This window comes from Stenella coeruleoalba (genome assembly GCF_951394435.1).
Source record: "Stenella coeruleoalba genome assembly, chromosome: 19".
Taxonomy (NCBI): Eukaryota; Metazoa; Chordata; class Mammalia; order Artiodactyla; family Delphinidae; genus Stenella; species Stenella coeruleoalba.
In genome coordinates, this window is record NC_137165.1 from 20,934,936 (window position 1) to 20,954,627 (window position 19,692).

General features: G+C 42.3%; 1 protein-coding gene across 3 annotated transcripts in view; it reads right to left on the minus strand.

Moving 5' to 3' along the window:
• The window catches only part of RFFL (ring finger and FYVE like domain containing E3 ubiquitin protein ligase), a 70,769-nt gene that overhangs the window by 38,436 nt on the left and 12,641 nt on the right, over positions 1-19,692 (minus strand). The window contains exon 1 of one of the 3 annotated variants that reach the window (XM_079904544.1): positions 10,078-10,243. The exons of the other annotated variants lie outside the window; for them this stretch is intronic. Within the exon in view, the coding sequence (XP_079760670.1) occupies positions 10,078-10,177 (100 nt within the window). The 5' untranslated portion in view covers positions 10,178-10,243. Of the gene's footprint in view, positions 1-10,077; positions 10,244-19,692 lie in introns of those variants that run through there. 3 annotated transcript variants of the gene reach the window in all.

Sequence of the window (19,692 nt, forward strand, 5' to 3'; positions counted from 1 at the left end):
AGGCATACAAGTTACAGTAAAGACAAGCACATCCTGTTTGCACTTGACTTCCTGTTCTGGGCTGTCTGATCTCTTTAGAGGGCTGCTCCCTAGCCACAAATAAGTAACCTTTCACATCTGTCAACCACTGGTTCACTGGACAGTATTTCAGTGACAACAAAATATAGTTCCATGAGTCAGGTAAAAGATGCACCTAAAAAGGACCAAAAAGCAGTCATGAGCCTCTAAGACACTTTCTGGATTTCCCAGGCTTCATACTGACATCTGACCTACAGTAAACAATAAAAACTTAATACAAATAGTGCTGAGATAAGAAAATTAAGCCTGGAACAAAATTTGGAATATGAGGGCTGGGAAAAAGAGCAAGAAAAATTGGAAATGTTTTTATTATTAAATGTTGGCCTCCTTTCAAATGTAGAAGGAACAGATCTCTGTCAGCCAGTCCCCAGTGAGCAGATCCCCAGAAGGGAACCACGCAAAGCGATCACAGCAGTTAACAGGGCCCTTCTGGTGAACACTGTCCCCAATTCAACCTGCTACCAACCTCAGTCTACTTTTCAGCACTGCAAAAGCCTTCAGTTGAGAGACCTGAAGGCTCCACTTCAAGCCAAACTTCCACTGTTTTCAAAGAGGTAGTGGTTCTTCCAAGCCACATTCAGTGCTGGGAATAAACACTGGGCAACGAATATCCCAGTTTTTATGCACAAGTTATTTAGCCTCTTTGGGTCTGCTTTCTCATCTGGAAAATAGGAGGGTTGCACTACCCTAATCTCTAATGTTTCTTCCAGCTGTAGAAGAAATGCAGGAATCCAACAATAACAGTTAGCAGAAGATGCTATGGCTTCCTGCTTTCCTTCACTCAAATAAGATGCCTCTAACATCCCACATCCCGCAGTGTGAATCTACCTTGATCTGCTTCCCAAGCACCCAAGGATTTTTTTCCCCTTTCCCTTGAAATGTGGATCAGAAAGTTTCCCACTTGAAAGCAATATATTAACAAACCTTGAAGACTCTTCTTTACACGTGGTCTTGTTATTAAGATGGTAATGTAATCCACCACTTGGTTCCCATGCTGGTCATATGATTCCTGGAGTGAATAGACCCACAAAGGATGGAGAAAATTGACCAGCAACATGTGGTACTCCCTCCCACACAGTGACTGCTAATGGGGAAAGAATGAGGCAAATCTGGGTAAGAAAAGGGAGTGGCGAAGACAAGTTCGATGAGTCAGTGCAAAAAAAGAAATAAGAAAAGAAAAGGAAATGGAAAAGGAAGGAGGGAAGCAAACAAGAGGGAAAAATATCTAAACCAGTGAGTAGAAACTTAAATCTGAAATTCTGTTATCCATTCATCCAATAGCTATCCAATGTCTACTATGTGCAGGGAATGGAACTAGACTCTAGAGGAGATACAAAGGTCAACCAGATAGCTCTGCTCAATGAGTTTATGGTCTAGTAGGAGAGATAAAGGCATGTACACAAACAGTTGAAAAATATGGCAGAAAGTGTGCTGTGCCATAAAGGAGACATAAAAGAATCCTCCACTGTGAGACTCAAAGGAGGAAATGATTACTCCCAGTGAGGGATCAGAGAAGGCTTCATAGGAAGAATGACATTTCAAGCCAAAAACAACAGAAACAAGGGTACACAAGTAGGAAATCAAGGACATATCGTTTCAGTAAGTAACTAGATTTAATTTGAGACATAAGTGGGTATGAAGGGAGAGATGGTAATAATAATAGGTAACGATCCAGAGAGCCATGGCTAAATTGGATAGCTGGATTGGAGCCAGACTGAGTATTCCAAAATCAGACTCAGAATTTGAACTTAAATCCAGTGGGGAAGGAAGGGGAGCAGGGCGGTGGGGAGGGAGGTTGACAAGTTAGGAGCTGGAGGAATCTCATAACTTAACCCATAAAATTAAGGTAATAAAATCAACACAAAATCAATGTGTGAAGATACACAGAGTCCCTCCAAAGAGATACAATGTCTTCCAAACCAAAAGCAAGAAGAGAAGCGGACAAAAAGGCTTGGATGATGGCATTAATATATTTAAACAAAGAATGTGACCACATCAAAGTGTGGTCAACAAAGAAACTTAGAAAAATGTAGAAAAAATAGAGGGGGCCACATTGACTCCAGAATCACCCAAGGCAGAGAAACACTGCAGAGAGGCGACAAGCCATCTTCTCTGTGATGGGACAAGGTTCCTTCATGAAGCTTAAACAGAAACAGCATATAGTAGCAGTTAGGGGTATATGGGTTCTTGGAGTCAGAGGGACTTGGTTCCAATCTCAGTTCAGCCTCCTACTAGCTTGGACAGAGCCTTGGTTTCCTCATCTGAAAACTGAGGATAATTGTGCCTACTTTGCAGGAGGACCACTGGGAGAATTAAATGTCCTACTGTATGCAAAGCACTTAGTGCAATACCTGGCATACAGCGAGCAATAAATAGTCTTAGCCTTGGGCTTCCCTGGTGGCGCAGTGGTTAAGAGTCTGCCTGCCGATGCAGAGGACACGGGTTCGTGCCCCGGTCCAAGAGGATCCCACATGCCGCGGAGCGGCTGGGCCCGTGAGCCATGGCCGCTGAGCCTGTGCGTCCGGAAGCCTGTGCTCCGCAACGGGAGAGGCCACGGCGGTGAGAGGCCCGCGTACCGCAAAAATAAAAAATAATAATCTTAGCCTTTTTGTAACTGTGTTCTCTCCTACCAACTATCCTGTCACATTATTCCATGCTCACGAACGCAAGCTTGATATTATTAAATTTCATTTTTCAGATCTCTTGATATTTAACAGCAATGTCCTAGCAAAATCCAGGATCCAGACAACAGGAAAGGAATCCACTCTAAAATAAAAATTGGCGTTCCACTCTGAGCACAGTCACTCAAGTCTGAACAAAATCCTGTCTCCAAAAGACTGATCATTTCCAGGTACAAAGCAAAATCCATTAAGAAGAATCAGACCTGAAACATAGTGACCAAAATCCTCAGAGGTCTTCCTGAGAAGCTAGATGGCACCCAGCTGACCAGTCCTACCTAATGCCACCCTCAATCTACAATAAGTCAACCTGGATGATACTTTTCCATACTTCTCCTTACTTTCCACCTCTCTCATACCCTCCAATCATGCACTGTGGTGAAACACTTATTCTCCCTCTCTAACCTTCTAGAGGTCAAAGATGCCATCTTGTCCATCTTTGCATTCTTTTTTGGCCACATCCCAAAATATCGTGCATCAAACAGAACCACCATAAATATTTATCATAAGAATGAATTTCAAACATGACTTTTCTTAACACAATCCATTGCGATCTGCCATTGCTGCACCCTGAGGCCCTCTTCTGATTTACTGAATTCTTATTCTACACTTTTCTTCCCCTCCTTTCCTCAATCTCTCCATACCTGAGCTACCAAGTATTACAGAAAAGTCAGAAGACTTTATTTACTGGGTTCCCAACAAATTCATACAACTGGGACCAAGCCATCAATGGGCTCAGAAATCTTTTATTCATCTCTAGTTGATGTCTCATAGCAACTTTCCAAAGAGCAGTGTTGTGCAGGATTTAGGACATAGGGCCTGGAGTTAGACACAACTCAAATTCTTCCTGTGTGATCTCAGTTGAGGTACGTGAGGTACTTAACTTCCTTAAACTTCATCTTCCAAATCTGTACAATGAAGTACCTAACTGAGGTAATTAACAACAGAGTAATAGCTCAAAAAAATTGGAACTGTTACTCTTAAGTAATCTTCCAAACCCTATCCCCTCTTCCACTCCTTCTTTGTCAGATAACTAGAAACCTCCTCTCCTACTTTACCAAAACAATTCAACTGGGCCCTGTCCACTTGAGAGGCAATGGTGGTGCAGTGGGGAACACTGGGGTCAGGAGTCCAGCTGGTGCCACAGACCAGATATGTGACCATGCGCTGATTGTTTCATTTGTGCCTCAGAGTCCTCAATTGCAAAACAGGTATTCTAATCTGTTCCTTGTAGAATCACTGTGAGAATTAAATGGAAAAATATGAAAGAGCAGTAAGCAGAAGAAGAAGGGGAAGAATAAGCGAGGTGATAAGGCTTTCAAGTAAAACAGACCCAGTTTCAAATTCCAGTTCCATCACTTAACTGGTTGTGTGACCTCAGACAAGTTAATTTCTCCAGACCTCAGTTTCTTATCTGTAAAATGGGGGAAAATAACTTCACAGGGTTCTTAACAGGTTTAAAACAATGTGCAGACTAACTGGCATGTTAATTTCCCACCCTTCTCTCTACCTCTTCTTTTCTTTCCATCTCAAAACCTCCCCTTTATTCACAGGGCCAGTAGAATCCACCATTTTTGACCATTAGTTAAAAAAAAAATTAGTACATCTCCAATGTATCTATATTTAACAGCAAATTAGACAAGTACTACTACACAAATATACTGTGTTCTATATAAAGCAGAACACTAAGAAGAAATTTCAAAGGGTAAGATAAAAATACAGAAAAACTTAGCTCTAATAATTCCTTCCCATACCCCAAAAAAGGTTCCATATGTCCCTAAAATTTGGAAATTCATTTTGGAGGTCACTACACTTTTATGGAAATTGGTTCAAGACAAAGATAAATAGAATAGAGTTGGTATAGCTCCTAGCACAGTGACTGGCACAGAGAAGATGCTCAGTGAACATTGGTCCATTACAGTTTTTAGAAAACCTGCCTCTACACACATACGTCCCTTACAAGTTTGCACAAAGTGAGCTCTCAGCTCAGTCTCCCTTTCTCTTCAATTCCCCCATAGAATAGCTGGTGCTCTACTTCACTTCCATGTCACACACTTGTTCATGAACTGTGCTTCAATCTACTGAAAGCCCTTTCTCCAAGGTCACCAATGATCTTGTGATGGCTAAATGCACGGCTTTTTCCTACATCAAACCTTGACGACCTCCCATATGCCGATGACCTACCTATCTTCTTCCCTTTGATTCCCACTGAAAGTGCAATAGCTTGACTCTCCTTTAAAGACATATTTTCCTCCCTGTCCTTCCCTGGCTCCTCCTTTTGCCCCTTAAATATCTTCTAGGGCCCTGGACTAACCATTCTTCCTTTCCTTCTCTAGTGAATTCTATTGGTTTTACTTTTAAAATATATCCTGCAAACATCCCTCCTATGTCCATGGCCACACCCTGACTTATATGCCATTATCTTTCTCAAAAACTAGAGCAAACACCTCCTTACTGGCCTCCTCTTTGCCACTCTCTTTTCTCCACATAGTAGTCAGGGTAAACTTCTCTTTTAAAAACTATACTCTGCCTGAGTTTCCCGATGGTCCAGTGGTTAGGATTCCAGGCTTTCACTGCTGTGGCCTGGGTTCAATACTTGGTGGGGGAACTGAGATCACGCAAGCCACGTGGCGTGGCCAAAAAAAATACACACACACATACACACGCACACTTGTTACTCTCCTGCTTTAAAGCCTTCAGTGGTTTCCCACCATGCCCTTTTGTAAAACCGAGACTCACTACGGCCCACAAAGGCCCCATGTGATGTGGGCCCTGCCTACCTCTTCTGCTTTACCTCATGCCACACACCCCCATCACCCTCCACCCCCCATTCACCTCACTCGAGGCCCTTGGTGGTCTCCTTTTATTTTGACTTCCTCAAAAAAAAAAATCATTTATTGCCCCCAAGGCCTGCACACTTGTGGTTCCTTTCCTGCCAGGAACATCCTCCACAGCTCTTCACAAAGCCAGCTCCTTATCCATCAGACTTCGGCTCACCTTCCCTACAGTGCAGTTGTCTGGCACACAGTGGAAGCTCAGTAAGTATCCATTGAATGAATAGATTCCTCAGTCTTTGGAATCAATCTCAGGCTTCAGTTTTAGTAGTCATTTCCAAATTCCTGCTAGATATCCAGACTTTAAATCTAGCATACCAAAGACACTCAAAACCAAACCCTTCATCTTTCCCCAAACTAGTTTCCTCCAATCTTCTGAAATTATATGAGCAATATAACACCCACTTTCTGCTTCAGAAGTATGAATTTCCCATTCGTTTGCTCCACCTGCCCAAAATTCTGATCATCCATTAAAACCGAATTCAGGACTTCCCTGGTGGCACAGTGGTTAAGAATCCACCTGCCAATGCAGGGGACACGGGTTCGTGCCCTGGTCTGGGAAGATCCCACATGCCGCGGAGCAACTAAGCCCGTGAGCCACAACTACTGAGCCTGCGCTCTAGAGCCCGTGAACCACATATACTGAACCCACGTGCTGCAACTACTGAAGCCCGCACGCCTAGAGCCTGTGCTCCACAACAAGAGAAGCCACCACAATGAGAAGCCCGCGCACCGCAATGAAGAGTAGCCCCCGCTCGCCACAACTAGAGAAAGCCCACCTGCAGCAACAAAGACCCAACGCAGCCAAAAAAATTTTAAAAATTAAAAAAAAGAAACTCTTCCTCATATTCATTAAAATCACTCCTCCCCCAATTTAAGCCCATTTCCTCTTAAATCTTTGAAATATAGGAAGACCAATTAATCAAAATCCCCAAGCAAAAACTATTCTTGTACTCAAAGATGGTAATCAAGCCATCCCTTAGCTTTTCCTTCTCTAGGCTAAAATCTTTCTATTTTTTTTAAACGTATAACGATAAGGAATTTTTTTTAACTTTTTAATCATCTTTATTCCTCTCTTAAGTATGGGCGGACCAATATTGGATTCCACATGCCAGTATCTAACAGATGTTATGTCCCAGCCCTTATGGTTCATCTTTCTTATTTTACTTTTATTTAGTTATTTATTTATTTTTGCCACATAGCACAGCATGCGGGATCTTAGTTCCCCAACCAGGAATTGAACCCATGCCCCCAGCAGTGGAAGCACAGAGTCCTAACCACTGGACCGCCAAAGGAATTCCCTGGTTCACCTTTCTATAATCAAATTCCACAGTCCCCAATATGGCATGTTAGCCTCCCAAAAGTTGTGAATTACCCTACAAACTTAATCACTTATTAGAATTAATGTGAAACCCCTTCTTCTTTTAACGCTCACCTTATTCCATTTTGTGATGACTCCCTTCACTCATCAACCTGGTTTGACGCTCCACTATTGAGGTAGATTTTAACAAATTCTAGGTATCTGAAGCACAACAGAAAAGCTTGAGAGGCTGGAGTGGGCATACCATTCATGTCAATCAAGGTCTCCAACCACGGTCAAGGCCTCTCCAAGGCCAAGTAGGCTCTGAGTACCTCCTCCTTCCACCTCGAAGATAAAGTGGCCTTGCAAAAGACAAGACCTTTAGCACCCACCTACTGAGCAAAGGCACCTTTTCTGTAGAACCCAACAAGGTATATTTATCTACAAAGAGACAAACCAGGTGCTTACAGCAGTGTAAAAACATGTTTTCCCTCTGAGTCTTACCAGAATGTATGCTTCAATGTCAGAAGTAGCTTTACAATCACCGATAAAATAGGGATAACAAAACCTACCCAACACAGGGTACTGTAGGTATCAAATAAAATGATACAAGGGAATAATTTTGTAAGGTACTATACTACGTTAGGTGATGGTCTAGAACTAGGTTTCAGGAAGTCCTATAAATCTTCAAATTAACTTTGGATGGTTACTTGATGGTTTCAGGTGACATATACAGAATAGGCACCATGGGCTCAAGTTCATCAAACAAGAACAAAAACATGCCATCTAACTAGAAAGCTTATGGATTTTCTAATACTGCCAAGACTAATAAAGATGTTTTGACTAGTGGTTTGACCCTGGAGACCCACTTTAGCCACTGTCTAATGGTGCTGAGCTCTACGTCAAGGACCAGGTCCAGTGAAGGAATTCAACAGTCTAGTGGAAGAGACAGACACTGCTGTGGAAGTCCAAATAAGGAAGAATAACTACCGGAGGAAGTCAGGGAAGGATTCACATATGAACTAAGTCTCCTGGGGATGAGCACTTTGCCTGTCAGAGAGGAGGGGGAACCACCAGGAAATGGCACAGTGTCCTAAAAGGATGTGGTATAACCAGGGACTGGAAAAATGAAGAGTTCAGGGAGGTTGGAGAGGAGAGAAATGGCTGGGAAAAGGAGAGGGAGACAAAATGAGTAACAGGTAGGATAGGGTCAAATTATGAAGGACTTTCCCAATCTAGCTAAGTAGGAAACAGAGAACAAATGGCACTCTGAAACGTTGCGAATGAAAAGATTAGATTTGGCCTTTAGGAACATAACTTTGGCAACAAGAATGAGAGGTTGGAGCAGAGAAGGATCTATGGTGCAGTGACAAAAGCACAATCAAGATTTGATAAGGCTTTGAATCAGAAGTTACAAACTCAAATTCCTGGAGGCAAAGTAGGTCAAAAGTGACATCTTCGTTGTGTAACATCTGGGAGAATGGTGATTATCTGTGATCTTGGAAGAATGCAGGCCCCGCCTAAAAGTCTTCACACATAAAATTTTAAGCCATTGGGCTGGTTAAACAAAATAGTTTTTGACCTATGATAAATTAAAGCAATACAGTGGGAATGAAGAAAAGACACACATCAAACAGTACGCCAATATAATCAAGAGGGTTTAGCAACCACAGATTTATCATATTTAGAGATGTGTGGCATAAAAAGAATGAAGAGGCAGATTTGGTAGATATAATTAACAGAGTTCAAACATACAGCAATACAAGCAGATAACAGATACTGGGTAGGGGAGATAATGACTTGTTATGTACGTGTTGAACTTAAGACAAACCTGGTAGGTTTGTGAAGTTGGACAAAGCTTGTCAAGATTTGTCAAGTTGGAAATAAGGATCTGAAGTTTGGGAGAGACAGCTGGGCTGGCAAAACATACTGAGGATGGCTGAATTCATGGACATATTTGAGATCCTTAGAGGAAAGGGCTGGGAAAAGAGTGAAAAGAAACCCAAGACAAAGCCCTGGAGCACCTCGACACTTATGGGATAATCAAAAGAAAATGAGAATAAATAATGGAAGGATACTCTGGAAACTCAGAAGAGACAAGGTGGCCACAAAGCCACAGAGAGAAGGCTGCTGGGGAAAAAAAAAGAATGGTTCAATACTGCCAAATGCTAGGCAGAGATTAAGTAAGATGGAGGCTGAAATCAGGACCAGAATACTGGGCCTGGAAATCAGGAGTTTACTTGTAATCTTCAGGAAAACAGGAATAGGGTAATGGGGGTAGAAGCCAAAATAACAAAGAGCTGCTAAGAGGATCCGAGTTGAGGAAGTACAGTGGAGGCTCGTGCTCATTCTACTCTTACTAAGGACCTACTATGTGCCAAGTACCATGGATATAATTCTAACAAAACAGGTGCTGCTTCTCAATCTAGTCCACGATCGAGGAGACACAGGATGCTCCTGAGTACTCATCCAGTCTTGGTGAGTAAGAAGAGATTTCATGGAAGAAGTGATTTTCAGACTCCAGCCAGTTAAGCCAGTTGGCCAGGTTAAGCTGGGGCAGGGTGTCTCAGAGAAGGCTTGCCTGCGCAAAGGCCTGAAGTAGAGTGAACATGGACCACCTGGGGGTAATTGTAAGGCACAGGAAAGAGCAAACTTTAAAGAGGGTTACTGCCTGGTGCTGAGGCTGAAGATTTCAGAAGTTTAGAAGTGAAGAGCAGGAAGGAGATAGGGCGGCAGTCTGAACAGAATGAGGGGAGGGTCTTCATTAACACCTCAGAAACTCACTGGTAAGACAGTGCTTTCTACAATTCAGGAGTCAAAATTATTAAGCAGAAAAGCAAATATGTTTGCCCCTCTCTCTTCCTTTAACAATGGTTTAGTATGACTAAACCATTTCTCACAAGACACAGAAAGAATAGAGACTACAACAGCAAAAGATGGATAAAGCTGTAAACCTGTTTGATTTCTCTAAGGTTTATATAATAAACGGTCTTATTAGGTCCAAAACCACATCCAGATCCCAAAGGAAATGAAACTTTTCCCCTAACATCCCCTCCAAAGAGTTGAAGGACTTTCAGATACCCAACGTGATAACACGTTGACTCACTTCTAAAGACTAAGGCTCTTCCCAGTTTCTGCATCAGCTCAGTCTAGCTCAAGACACTAAGAAAAAACAGTCTGGGGTTACCTGATTTTGCCTGTTTCAAAACATGGCCAGGGCAGAAAGCAAGCTGCCTCCGGTTCCTGCCGCTGCTGAGGTCCTTGGAGCCGGGTTCAGATGAGATCATCTCAGGAACCAACAGCAGCGGCTTTCAGGCAGTGAATGGTGCTGCCTGGGGACGTATCTTTGGTAAGCAAGATTGCAACAGAGCAGGCGGTTTACCCAGGGCAGTGCTGACTCACGCCAGGCAAAACTCATTTCCCAAACAACTCAGCCTGAGCCAACCGCAATCAACTGCAACCTAGAAAACAAGAGGCACCCCACTGATTTTTCTTTCAAATGGAAAGCTGATTACTGGGGGCAGGTGAACCTCGTTCCCCAGCTGCTGGTCACCCAGAAAAGTTCCAGTGGTCAGTCACCTTCTGAAATATCACCTGAAAACAGCCTGGGGCTCAGGACAGCACGATTACTGAAGATAGCAGGTCCACAAGCTCTGGAGATTTCCCCAAGAGGCTGATAAAGAAGTCACTTTGCATTTACAAATTAGAACATCTGGGTGAGAGGATGCCCAGTCATGGGGGGGGACCTGCCCAGTCATGGCTAGCTGGTCAAATCATTAGGGTGAATTCTGTCAGCTCTGACCAGGCTCACTGTTCTTTTTCCCCACCAGGCTTTCTCTGACCTTTCTGTTTCCTTAGACAACTCATGCTCTCTAATTAACACAGATACATAGGAGGGTTTTCTTTGTTTAATCAGCTGCCACATTCTCTATGCTAAAGCTAAGTTATCCACCATCACACCTACTAGATGTTTAAGGAACATAGGAGTCTGTGAAAATCACATTAACACTTACTTTTGAAAAATCCTTAAATTTATGTCAATTCTCATTTATTGGCCAGCTTATTAAAAAATTGATTCTAGGGCTTCCCTGGTGGCGCAGTGGTTGAGAATCTGCCTGCTAATGCAGGGGACACGGGTTCGAGCCCTGGTCTGGGAAGATCCCACATGCCGCGGAGCAACTAGGCCCGTGGGCCACAACTCCTGAGCCTGCGCGTCTGGAGCCTGTGCTCCGCAACAAGAGAGGCCGCAATAGTGAGAGGCCCGCGCACCGCGATGAAGAGTGGCCCCCGCTTGCCGCAACTGGAGAAAGCCCTCGCACAGAAACGAAGACCCAACACAGCCAAAAAAAAAAAAAAAGAATTAATTTTTTTAAAAAAGTAACAAATGTTCAAGTACAATTGGTGTCTTTAAAAAAAAAAATCGATTCTAGAATGACTGGCTCATCAACAGCTATTAATTATTATTGAATTTGCCCTGACAGGCTAGAACTGACAATGGTGCTAGACAAAGAAAACAAAAGATTAAGTCCTTGCTTCCTCCGTGTTTTCATTCTACAAGAATGAAACTAAAGTTCATATCAGATCCTTCTGTTCCCTGCTCAAAATTTCCCATGGTTATCAGCTATTCCTTAGCATGGGCATTCAAGGCCACCACACCTAGCCTTGTTCATCCTGTCAGGTAGGTCTCTCAAGGCATCAACTCTGGATGTAGCTGCCAATCCAGCCTGTCATTCAATAAATGTTAGGATTCGTTAAAATGTACATGCAGATTGTCAGAATGCGGGTTTAAAAACTATGCTATTTAATTCTATTCCTTTTCACGGGGCTAGTTTAAAAAAAAAGTTATTTTATCCAATTCAATGCCCCTTAATTACATTATTCCAACAGGATAACCACACTGGCCTTTTAGAAGGTTTTATAAAATGTTCCCTCTTTTACTTCCTCCCCTTCAGTGTTTTCCTTTCCAGAAAATAGCTGTGTTTAAAGAAGTTTTCCTACAGTATGTGTTAATTAGTCTTTTTCAAATGATAAAAGCATCTTTAGAGCAGTTGATAACCATTATCTCACAGACCACACTTTAAAAAATATTTCTGTAGTTGATGATAAGTCACAAACATCCTAATATAGAGCAACTCTCAAGGTACATACAGTAGAGACAAATACGGAAACAAAAATAGAATACTGTTAAAAGCTTCTGACTCATTCTATATTAGTAAACTTTAAATGAGGAAGAGAAAATCCAGATGGTACTGTGCCCAGGAAGTAAATGTAAATGATGCAAAGCGCAACAGAAGCGTCAGAACTTCCTAATTCTGCTAAGATAAGCACCACTCAGCAGGTGAGGAGGGCAGGCTCAGATTATCGTCTCCCTCTGTGGGATTCTGTACAGTTCCGATCAGTTTCCCCTGAATATAACCATACTCCATCTGAGTTCCTTCTTTTAGCCAGGAAAGGCTGAGGATTACACGTGTAGAGCTCTAAAAAGATGCTAAACTTGAACTAATGGCTTCAGGCACTTGAGCTTTTATAAGGTTATATGAAAACTCCAAGAATATGAGACTGTATGAGAAATAAACAAAATAATTGTGGCTTTGTGCTTAAGTTCCTTCAATATATATGTTTTTTAATATATTATTTTAAAACTCAGACAAAGTTAATTCACACCCATAGCTATATAGACTTACTTTTTATGTGTGGTCACAAGAGATATTTAACATGTGTATGTGTGCATGTATGCTTTTGTGTACGAGTATGTATGTGTGTATGTATATATACACACACATCTTGCAAACACCATACCCACTGTTTTACTTGCACAGAAATATGCAATGCCGTTTAAAGCCCATATTTGGTTTGTTTTCTGATATTTCTTAACATTTTAAACAACAAGCAGGTGTCAAAAGAAATTAAAATAGTCATTTCTTAGGATTCTGTAGTCTTCCAAATCCATAGAAAATTACCAAATCCATAGAAAAAGATATGGGAGGGAAGCACAATGGGAGCAGATCAAGGAGGTATTTTAGCTTTACCAGTATTTGAATACATTTTACAACAAGCATATATTCAAATATTACTTGGTAATTTAAAATTCAGTTAAAGTTTTAAATGTTCTACTGTTTATAAACTACTTTAACCTTTTCCCCATCTCACTCTTTCCTCTCAACAGCCTCCTTTTACCTGCTTCCCCATTCCTAGCAACCTAAATAATACTGCACATTTCCTCTTTTTAACAAAATTAATCTTACTTATGTCCATATCCTTTTTCTTTCCCCCCACGTCCTTTTTATGATTGAGAAGACAGTGAACTGATAAATCCAAATTTCCAAGAACCAGTGGCTTTCTCACTTTGTTGATAATTAGAGACACTGCTAAATTCTAATCTTGGATGTTCAGGGATCTTATAATTTTTTTTTTTTAAACTAGAGTACCTACTCTTCAAAAAAGACAATGAATGTCAACCAAGTAGCTATCACCTAATAAATCACAGAAATTAGGCATGAAAAATGAAGTGAACTTCAGGATACTCGAGAATCAACTCTAGAGGTACTTAAGAATCAACAGTGGTGCTTATTGAAAAGGATCACTTCCCAACCCAGTCTCTCAGACACTCTGAATTAGCAGAAGTGGAAGGAGCCCCCAGAATCGGAAATTTTTTTTTTTTGCCGTACGCGGGCCTCTCACTGCTGTGGCCTCTCCCGTTGCAGAGCACAGGCTCCAGACGCGCAGGCTCAGCGGCCATGGCTCACTGGCCCAGCCGCTCCGCGGCATGTGGGATCTTCCCGGACCAGGGCAGTAACCCATGTCCCCTGCATCGGCAGGCGGACTCTCAACCACTGCGCAACCAGGGAAGCCCCTAGAATCGGAATTTTTAATAAGCATCTCCCTCTCCCAAGTGATTCTGATACAGAGAGGCCTTGGATCATGTTTTGGGAGACAGGTCATAGCTCTGATCTCTAAGCACTGTAAAATGAAAAGTTTTTGTTTGTTTGTTTTTTGGCTGTGTTGGGTCTGTGTTGCTGCGCGCGGAGTTTCTCTAGTTGGGTCAAGTGGGGGCTACTCTTCGTTGCGGTGCGCGGGCTTCTCATTGTGGTGGCTTCTCTTGTTGCAGAGCACGGGCTCTAGGCACGCGGGCTTTAGTAGTTGTAGTGCATGGGCTCAGTACTTGTGGCTTGCGGGCTCTAGAGCGCAGGCTCAGTAGTTGTGGCGGGGGCTTAGTTGCTCCGCGGCATGTGGGATCTTCCCAGACCAGGGATCAAACCCGTGTCCCCTGAATTGGTAGGTGGATTCTTAATCACTGTGCCACCAGGGAAGTCCAAAATGAAAAGTTGGGGTTTTTTTCCCCGAAGACCATCAAACTGAACAGTAGTCTCACAGAGCAGGTGTTAGACATTAGTCCCCTCACCCACAAGAACCATCAAGAATATAACAATTGAACTATATTTATTCTGTTGACTGGACCATTATTTTCTTCAAGCCTCCAGAGGCAATTATCCTAACTACTTATCTTAAGGATTTTCGCTGCCACCCACAGTCCTGTTAGACTGAGACATTTTCACACCTGGGATGCAGTAGAAGGGGCTTAACAGAATTTTTATGACTGTGAAAATTGAAGTTCATTTGACTCAACAGAACAGTCAAATAGAACAAAGGAGAAAACCTCCGCAAAGGCACAGCTTGAAAGTAGAGGCTTCTGACTTCCTGATGAGGCAGTTTTGCCCAGAAATTCAAACCATGGGATGCTATATAGCTCATATGTCAAGAGTGCCTAAATGGCAACTTATCACCACAGCATCATCCACCGCAGGCTTACTGTAACATTTGGAAGCACAACCCTGCTGGATAAGATGGCCTCTCCTGGGAGACAGCGGCTGTTGCCATGGCGGGGATCATTCCATCTTGGGGCCAGAAGAACCCAGCAGTCCCTTTAATCTTTAACGAGCCACTTTAGTGTTCAGATATAGGAACCGGCACTGAATGAGGCTCAACCTGCTTCACAGCACTTTGTGGCAAAACCACCCCCGAGCTGCAGGAGGGCACACCAGCCAAGCCGGTCCCCGGAGCTGCAGTTACCAGAATCTGTTCTATAATATAATTTGGGCACTTTATTATCCACTGTGGCATAATACTTCATAGTGCACAAAGGTATCCAATAGCGGACTTCCCTGGTGGTGCAGATGGTTAAGAATCCGCCTGCCAATGCAGGGGACTTGGGTTTGAGCCCTGGTCCGGGAAGATCCCACATGCCGCGGAGCAACTAAGCCCGTGCGCCACAACTACTGAGCCTGCGCTCTAGAGTCCGCGTGCTGCAACTACTGAAGCCCACGCGCCTAGAGCCCATGCTCCGCAACAAGAGAAGCCACCGCAGTGAGAAGCCCACGTACTGCAACGAAGAGTAGCCCCCGCTCGCTGCAACTAGAGAAATCCCGCGTGCAGCAACGAAGACCCAAAGCAGCCAAAAAATAAAAAATAAAATTAATTAAAAAAACAAAACAAAACAAAAAAAAAGAAGAAAGGTAGCCAACATCAAGGGTACTGCCTACCTCAGGCACAATGAAATACTATATTAGTAAATGTCAGGAACTGAAAAAGTAACAAGCCCACTTTGAAGGAAAAGGAAGACTCCAAAGCTGACAGGACACAGCCTGATGACCTGATGACAAGATTGGGAGAAAGGAAGTCAGCGACGTGACTAAACTGCTATCTTGGGCAGTTCACTTTAGAAACCTGGCAACGGAAATCTTGGAACCATTCGACGGGTGTGATTTTCTATACAAAGCTATTTCTTCATTTTTCCCCCTGTGCTGCTAATACAGAAGAAGGGCTGGGAAAAGGCCCTTGTCATCAAACTCCATCACCTAAACAACTCCAAGAGCTTCATAATGAAGTAACTGGTAAGCTCATGTTCTATTCCCCAGTAGCCACCCTCTCAGAACAAAGATTCTGTAATTCAACTTTGAAGATTACCTTAATTCATAATTCTTATTTACTTTATAGCTCTAGATTTTTCTCTTCCCCAAATATACACACACATTCTCTCTCTCTCCCTCTCTCTCCCCCCTCCCTGCCCCCTTCTCTTTCTCTGTCTCTCCACCCTCATACTCATGCTCTGCCTCCAATAAGTCAAACTTCCTAAATTTTCACCCTGGTTTCCACTAAAAATGCCACAAGATTAAGTTACCTTCCTTCAGGTCCCCAAGTCTAGGGGGCCTTTGTTGACATGCGTTTCATCTTGATGGGTGATTTCTAGCCATGCAGATAAATTACCTTTTCACCTACAGTTAATCTTCAAACTGGCTTTTGTAGGCTATGGAAATAAAAGGGTAAGACTGCACAGCTTGAATGTCCCATCAAGGTAATCAAAGTAGTGGAAGAGGCAGAGAAGACAGAAGGAGAGATATCAAAATAAAAACTGCGCTGTGCATTTAAGGAGCACTTAAGAAAACACTCCATCTGACTAAGCAGCCAATGAGTAGACAAATACCCAAAGGACTATACATTCTCTAAAGATTACTGTGCTCACAGTTCTTGCTTCCCTCAAGGCTTGCAAGAGATCACATCATAAAGTTAGACTTGCATTATTCATAATAGAGTGGATAGATAGATCCCAACACCCAGAATTCTAAGGATTTACCTGCAAATAAAGGCATAACCTTATTTCAACCCAAACGCATGTAACTAGGAATAAAATACATTTGTTTGGGTCTTTCAATGGTATCTCTCTCATCCCTTTTACAATAGAACAAAAAAGGGTTAGAGAAAGGAACCCAAAGTTTTGTTGCAGGCATTAAACACTTAAAAAAGAATCACAGGGAAAAATGCCCACAATATATTATCCATTAAAAAAAAAAAAAGCAGTACAGAACAGCAGGTGGAGAATACAGAATAGCAGGTGGAGAACACACACACACACACACACACACACACACACATAGCACACACAGAACATATACATACATATGTATATATACAGAGAGAGAGATACAAAACATATAGTCAAAAAGTCTAGAACCACTTAACAGTGTTACTTTTGGTACGGGTGGAGGTTTACTTTCTGCTTTATATATACACCTTTGTGCTATTTTAGTATTTAAATGAGGAGTATAAGCTAATTAACATTACCAGAAATAAAGTACCTAAGATCACCTGACAAAGAAAATGAAACAGAACAATTTGAACAAGTTCTTAGGGCCATTCTGAGCCAAATTTTCAGCATATTTAAGGCTATATTCACTGAGGCAAACATAAGAATCAACCAGAATTCAGTGTTGGGACAGCATTGTTGGTTCGTTTTTCGTCATTCTGAGCCAGAAGCGGTACTGTGCTATGTCCTGCCAGGTTAGGGGGAGACTGAGTCTCGTGCTCATGTCCTCACTTCCCCCTGGTTAGTCCTGGTTAGTCTTCTCTCTCTCAGGGACACCAGGGCAGGGGATTAAAAAGCAGGTCAACAGACCACTGAACACTGTAGAGAGAAAGAGCCACATGAAGGGCTAACCACGACTCAAAAATCTTGCTCTTTGTCAGTCAAGTCAGTTTTACAAGTAGTCTGATGAACTTAAAAAACAGATATGCTACTTATTAGAAAAGTTAAAAAAGGGGGACAATACCAAATGCTGATGAGGATGCAGAGAAACTGGATCTCATACACTGCTGGTGGGACAGACTGTAAAATGGTACAGGGCTTGGGAAAATAGTTTGGTGGTTTCTTTAAGAAACTAAAGATACACATACTGTAAGACTGAGCAATTGCATTCCTGGGCACTTAACCCAGAGAAATCAAAACTTGTATCTACACAAATACCTGTACATAAATGTTCATAATGGCTTTATCTGTAACAGCCCCAAACTGAAAACAACCAAAATGCCCTACAATAGGTAAATGGTTAAAAAACTGTGATACAGACACTTCCCTGGTGCCACAGTGGTTAAGACTCTGCACTACCAATGCAGGGGGCCTGGGTTCGATCCCTGGTCAGGGAACTAGATCCCACATGCATGCAACAACTAAGAGTTTGCATGCCACAACTAAGGAGCCTGCCTGTCTCAACAAAGACCCAGCACAACCTAATTAATTAATTAAATAATTAATTAAATTTAAAAACCTGTGATACATCCAAGGCATAGAAAACAAACTTATAGTTAACAAAGGGGAAAGGGGATGGGGGAGAGATAAATTAGGAGTTCGGGATTAGCAGATACAAACTACAAAATATAAAATAGATAAACAACAGGTCCTACTGTATAGTACAAGAAACTATACTAAAGACTTCCTTGGTGGCGTAGTGGTTAAGAATCCGCCTGCCAATGCAGGGGACACAGGTTCAAGCCCTGGTCCGGGAAGATCCCACATGCCGTGGAGCAACTAAGCACGTGTGCCACAACTACTGAGCCTGTGCTCTAGAGCCCTCGAGCCACAACTACTGAGCCCGCGTGCCACAACTACTGAAGCCCACGCACCTAGAGCCCGTGCTCTGCAACAAGAGAAGCCACTGCAATGAGAAGCCTGCGCACCGCAACGAAGAGTAGCCCCTGCTTGCTGCAACTAGAGAAAGCCTGCCCGCAGCAATGAACACCCAATGCAGCCAAAAATTAATTAATTAATTAATTTTGAAAAATAGAAACTATATTCAATATCTTGCCATGAACAATAATGGAAAAGACTATGAAAAAGTATATATACGAATCACTTTACTGTACACTAGGAACTAATACAACATTGTAAATCAACTATACTTCAATTAAAAAAACAACTGTGATACATCCATCCATACTATTTATTCTATTTAGTAATAAAAAGCATTATTAAATACATTACTAAATACATCTTGGATGGAGGGCATCATGCTAAGTGAAAAATGCCAACCTCAGAAGGCCACATGTTGTTATGATTCTATTTCCATAACATTTCAAAAAGGACAAAATTATACAGATAGAGAACAGATTACTGGTTGACAAGGATTGGTTGGGGGGAAAGGGATGTATGTGACAATAAATGTGCAATTACAATTACTCATTCAACTGTCCAACCACTATGGAGAATTAAGGAAGGTGAATTGTTTGTAAGGCAAAGCACATTTCATATTATTCTGCCATCCCTACTATGCCAGAAAAAAAAAAAAAAAGATTGTTTAAGCATGAGTCCGTTGCTGGCTCAACCACCTAAACTACATTTCAGGCATTACCTGTGCCCCATCTCTACCGGTGTTTTTATCTGAGCTTCCCCAGGGCTGCGAGCAATGAGCCAGGAGGCAGCAGAAGTAACCCATGCAGAGTGAACTCTCACTGCAATTTAAGCTCAGCATTCAGCCCAAAGTGTCCTGCTTGAAATCAAAAGCATCTGAAAACTGCAGCGATCAGACACATAAATTGTGAAAGATGTGGTTACTGGCGTGGGGCACCTCACATGTGACAGGTTTCCTACTACAAACAGTTTTTCCTACAAAAGTCTCAGTAGCAGTCTCCAAATGTGAGGGAAAGGTTAGTGGAAAAAATTTAAATGATGCTTCCTCTGTGATTCTCCCAGCCAGGGCTCACATGTACTGAAAGCAGGTCACATGTCTCAGGCACAAAGTTTTAGTTTCTATACTCATCCGGGCTTCTTACTGAAAGTGGTCTACCACCATTTATTCCAGTATCACTTACAACACGAGGACCCTCGGGCCACCAACATCTACAGTATCCTACACAAGGGTCAATTTACTGGTAAGGCCTATTGAAAAACAGAAAGACACTCCAAAAAAAAAGTTTTTTTTTTAACAGAAAACCCACCAATAAATTCTCCTCTAACCCAATGCTTCAGCTGTTT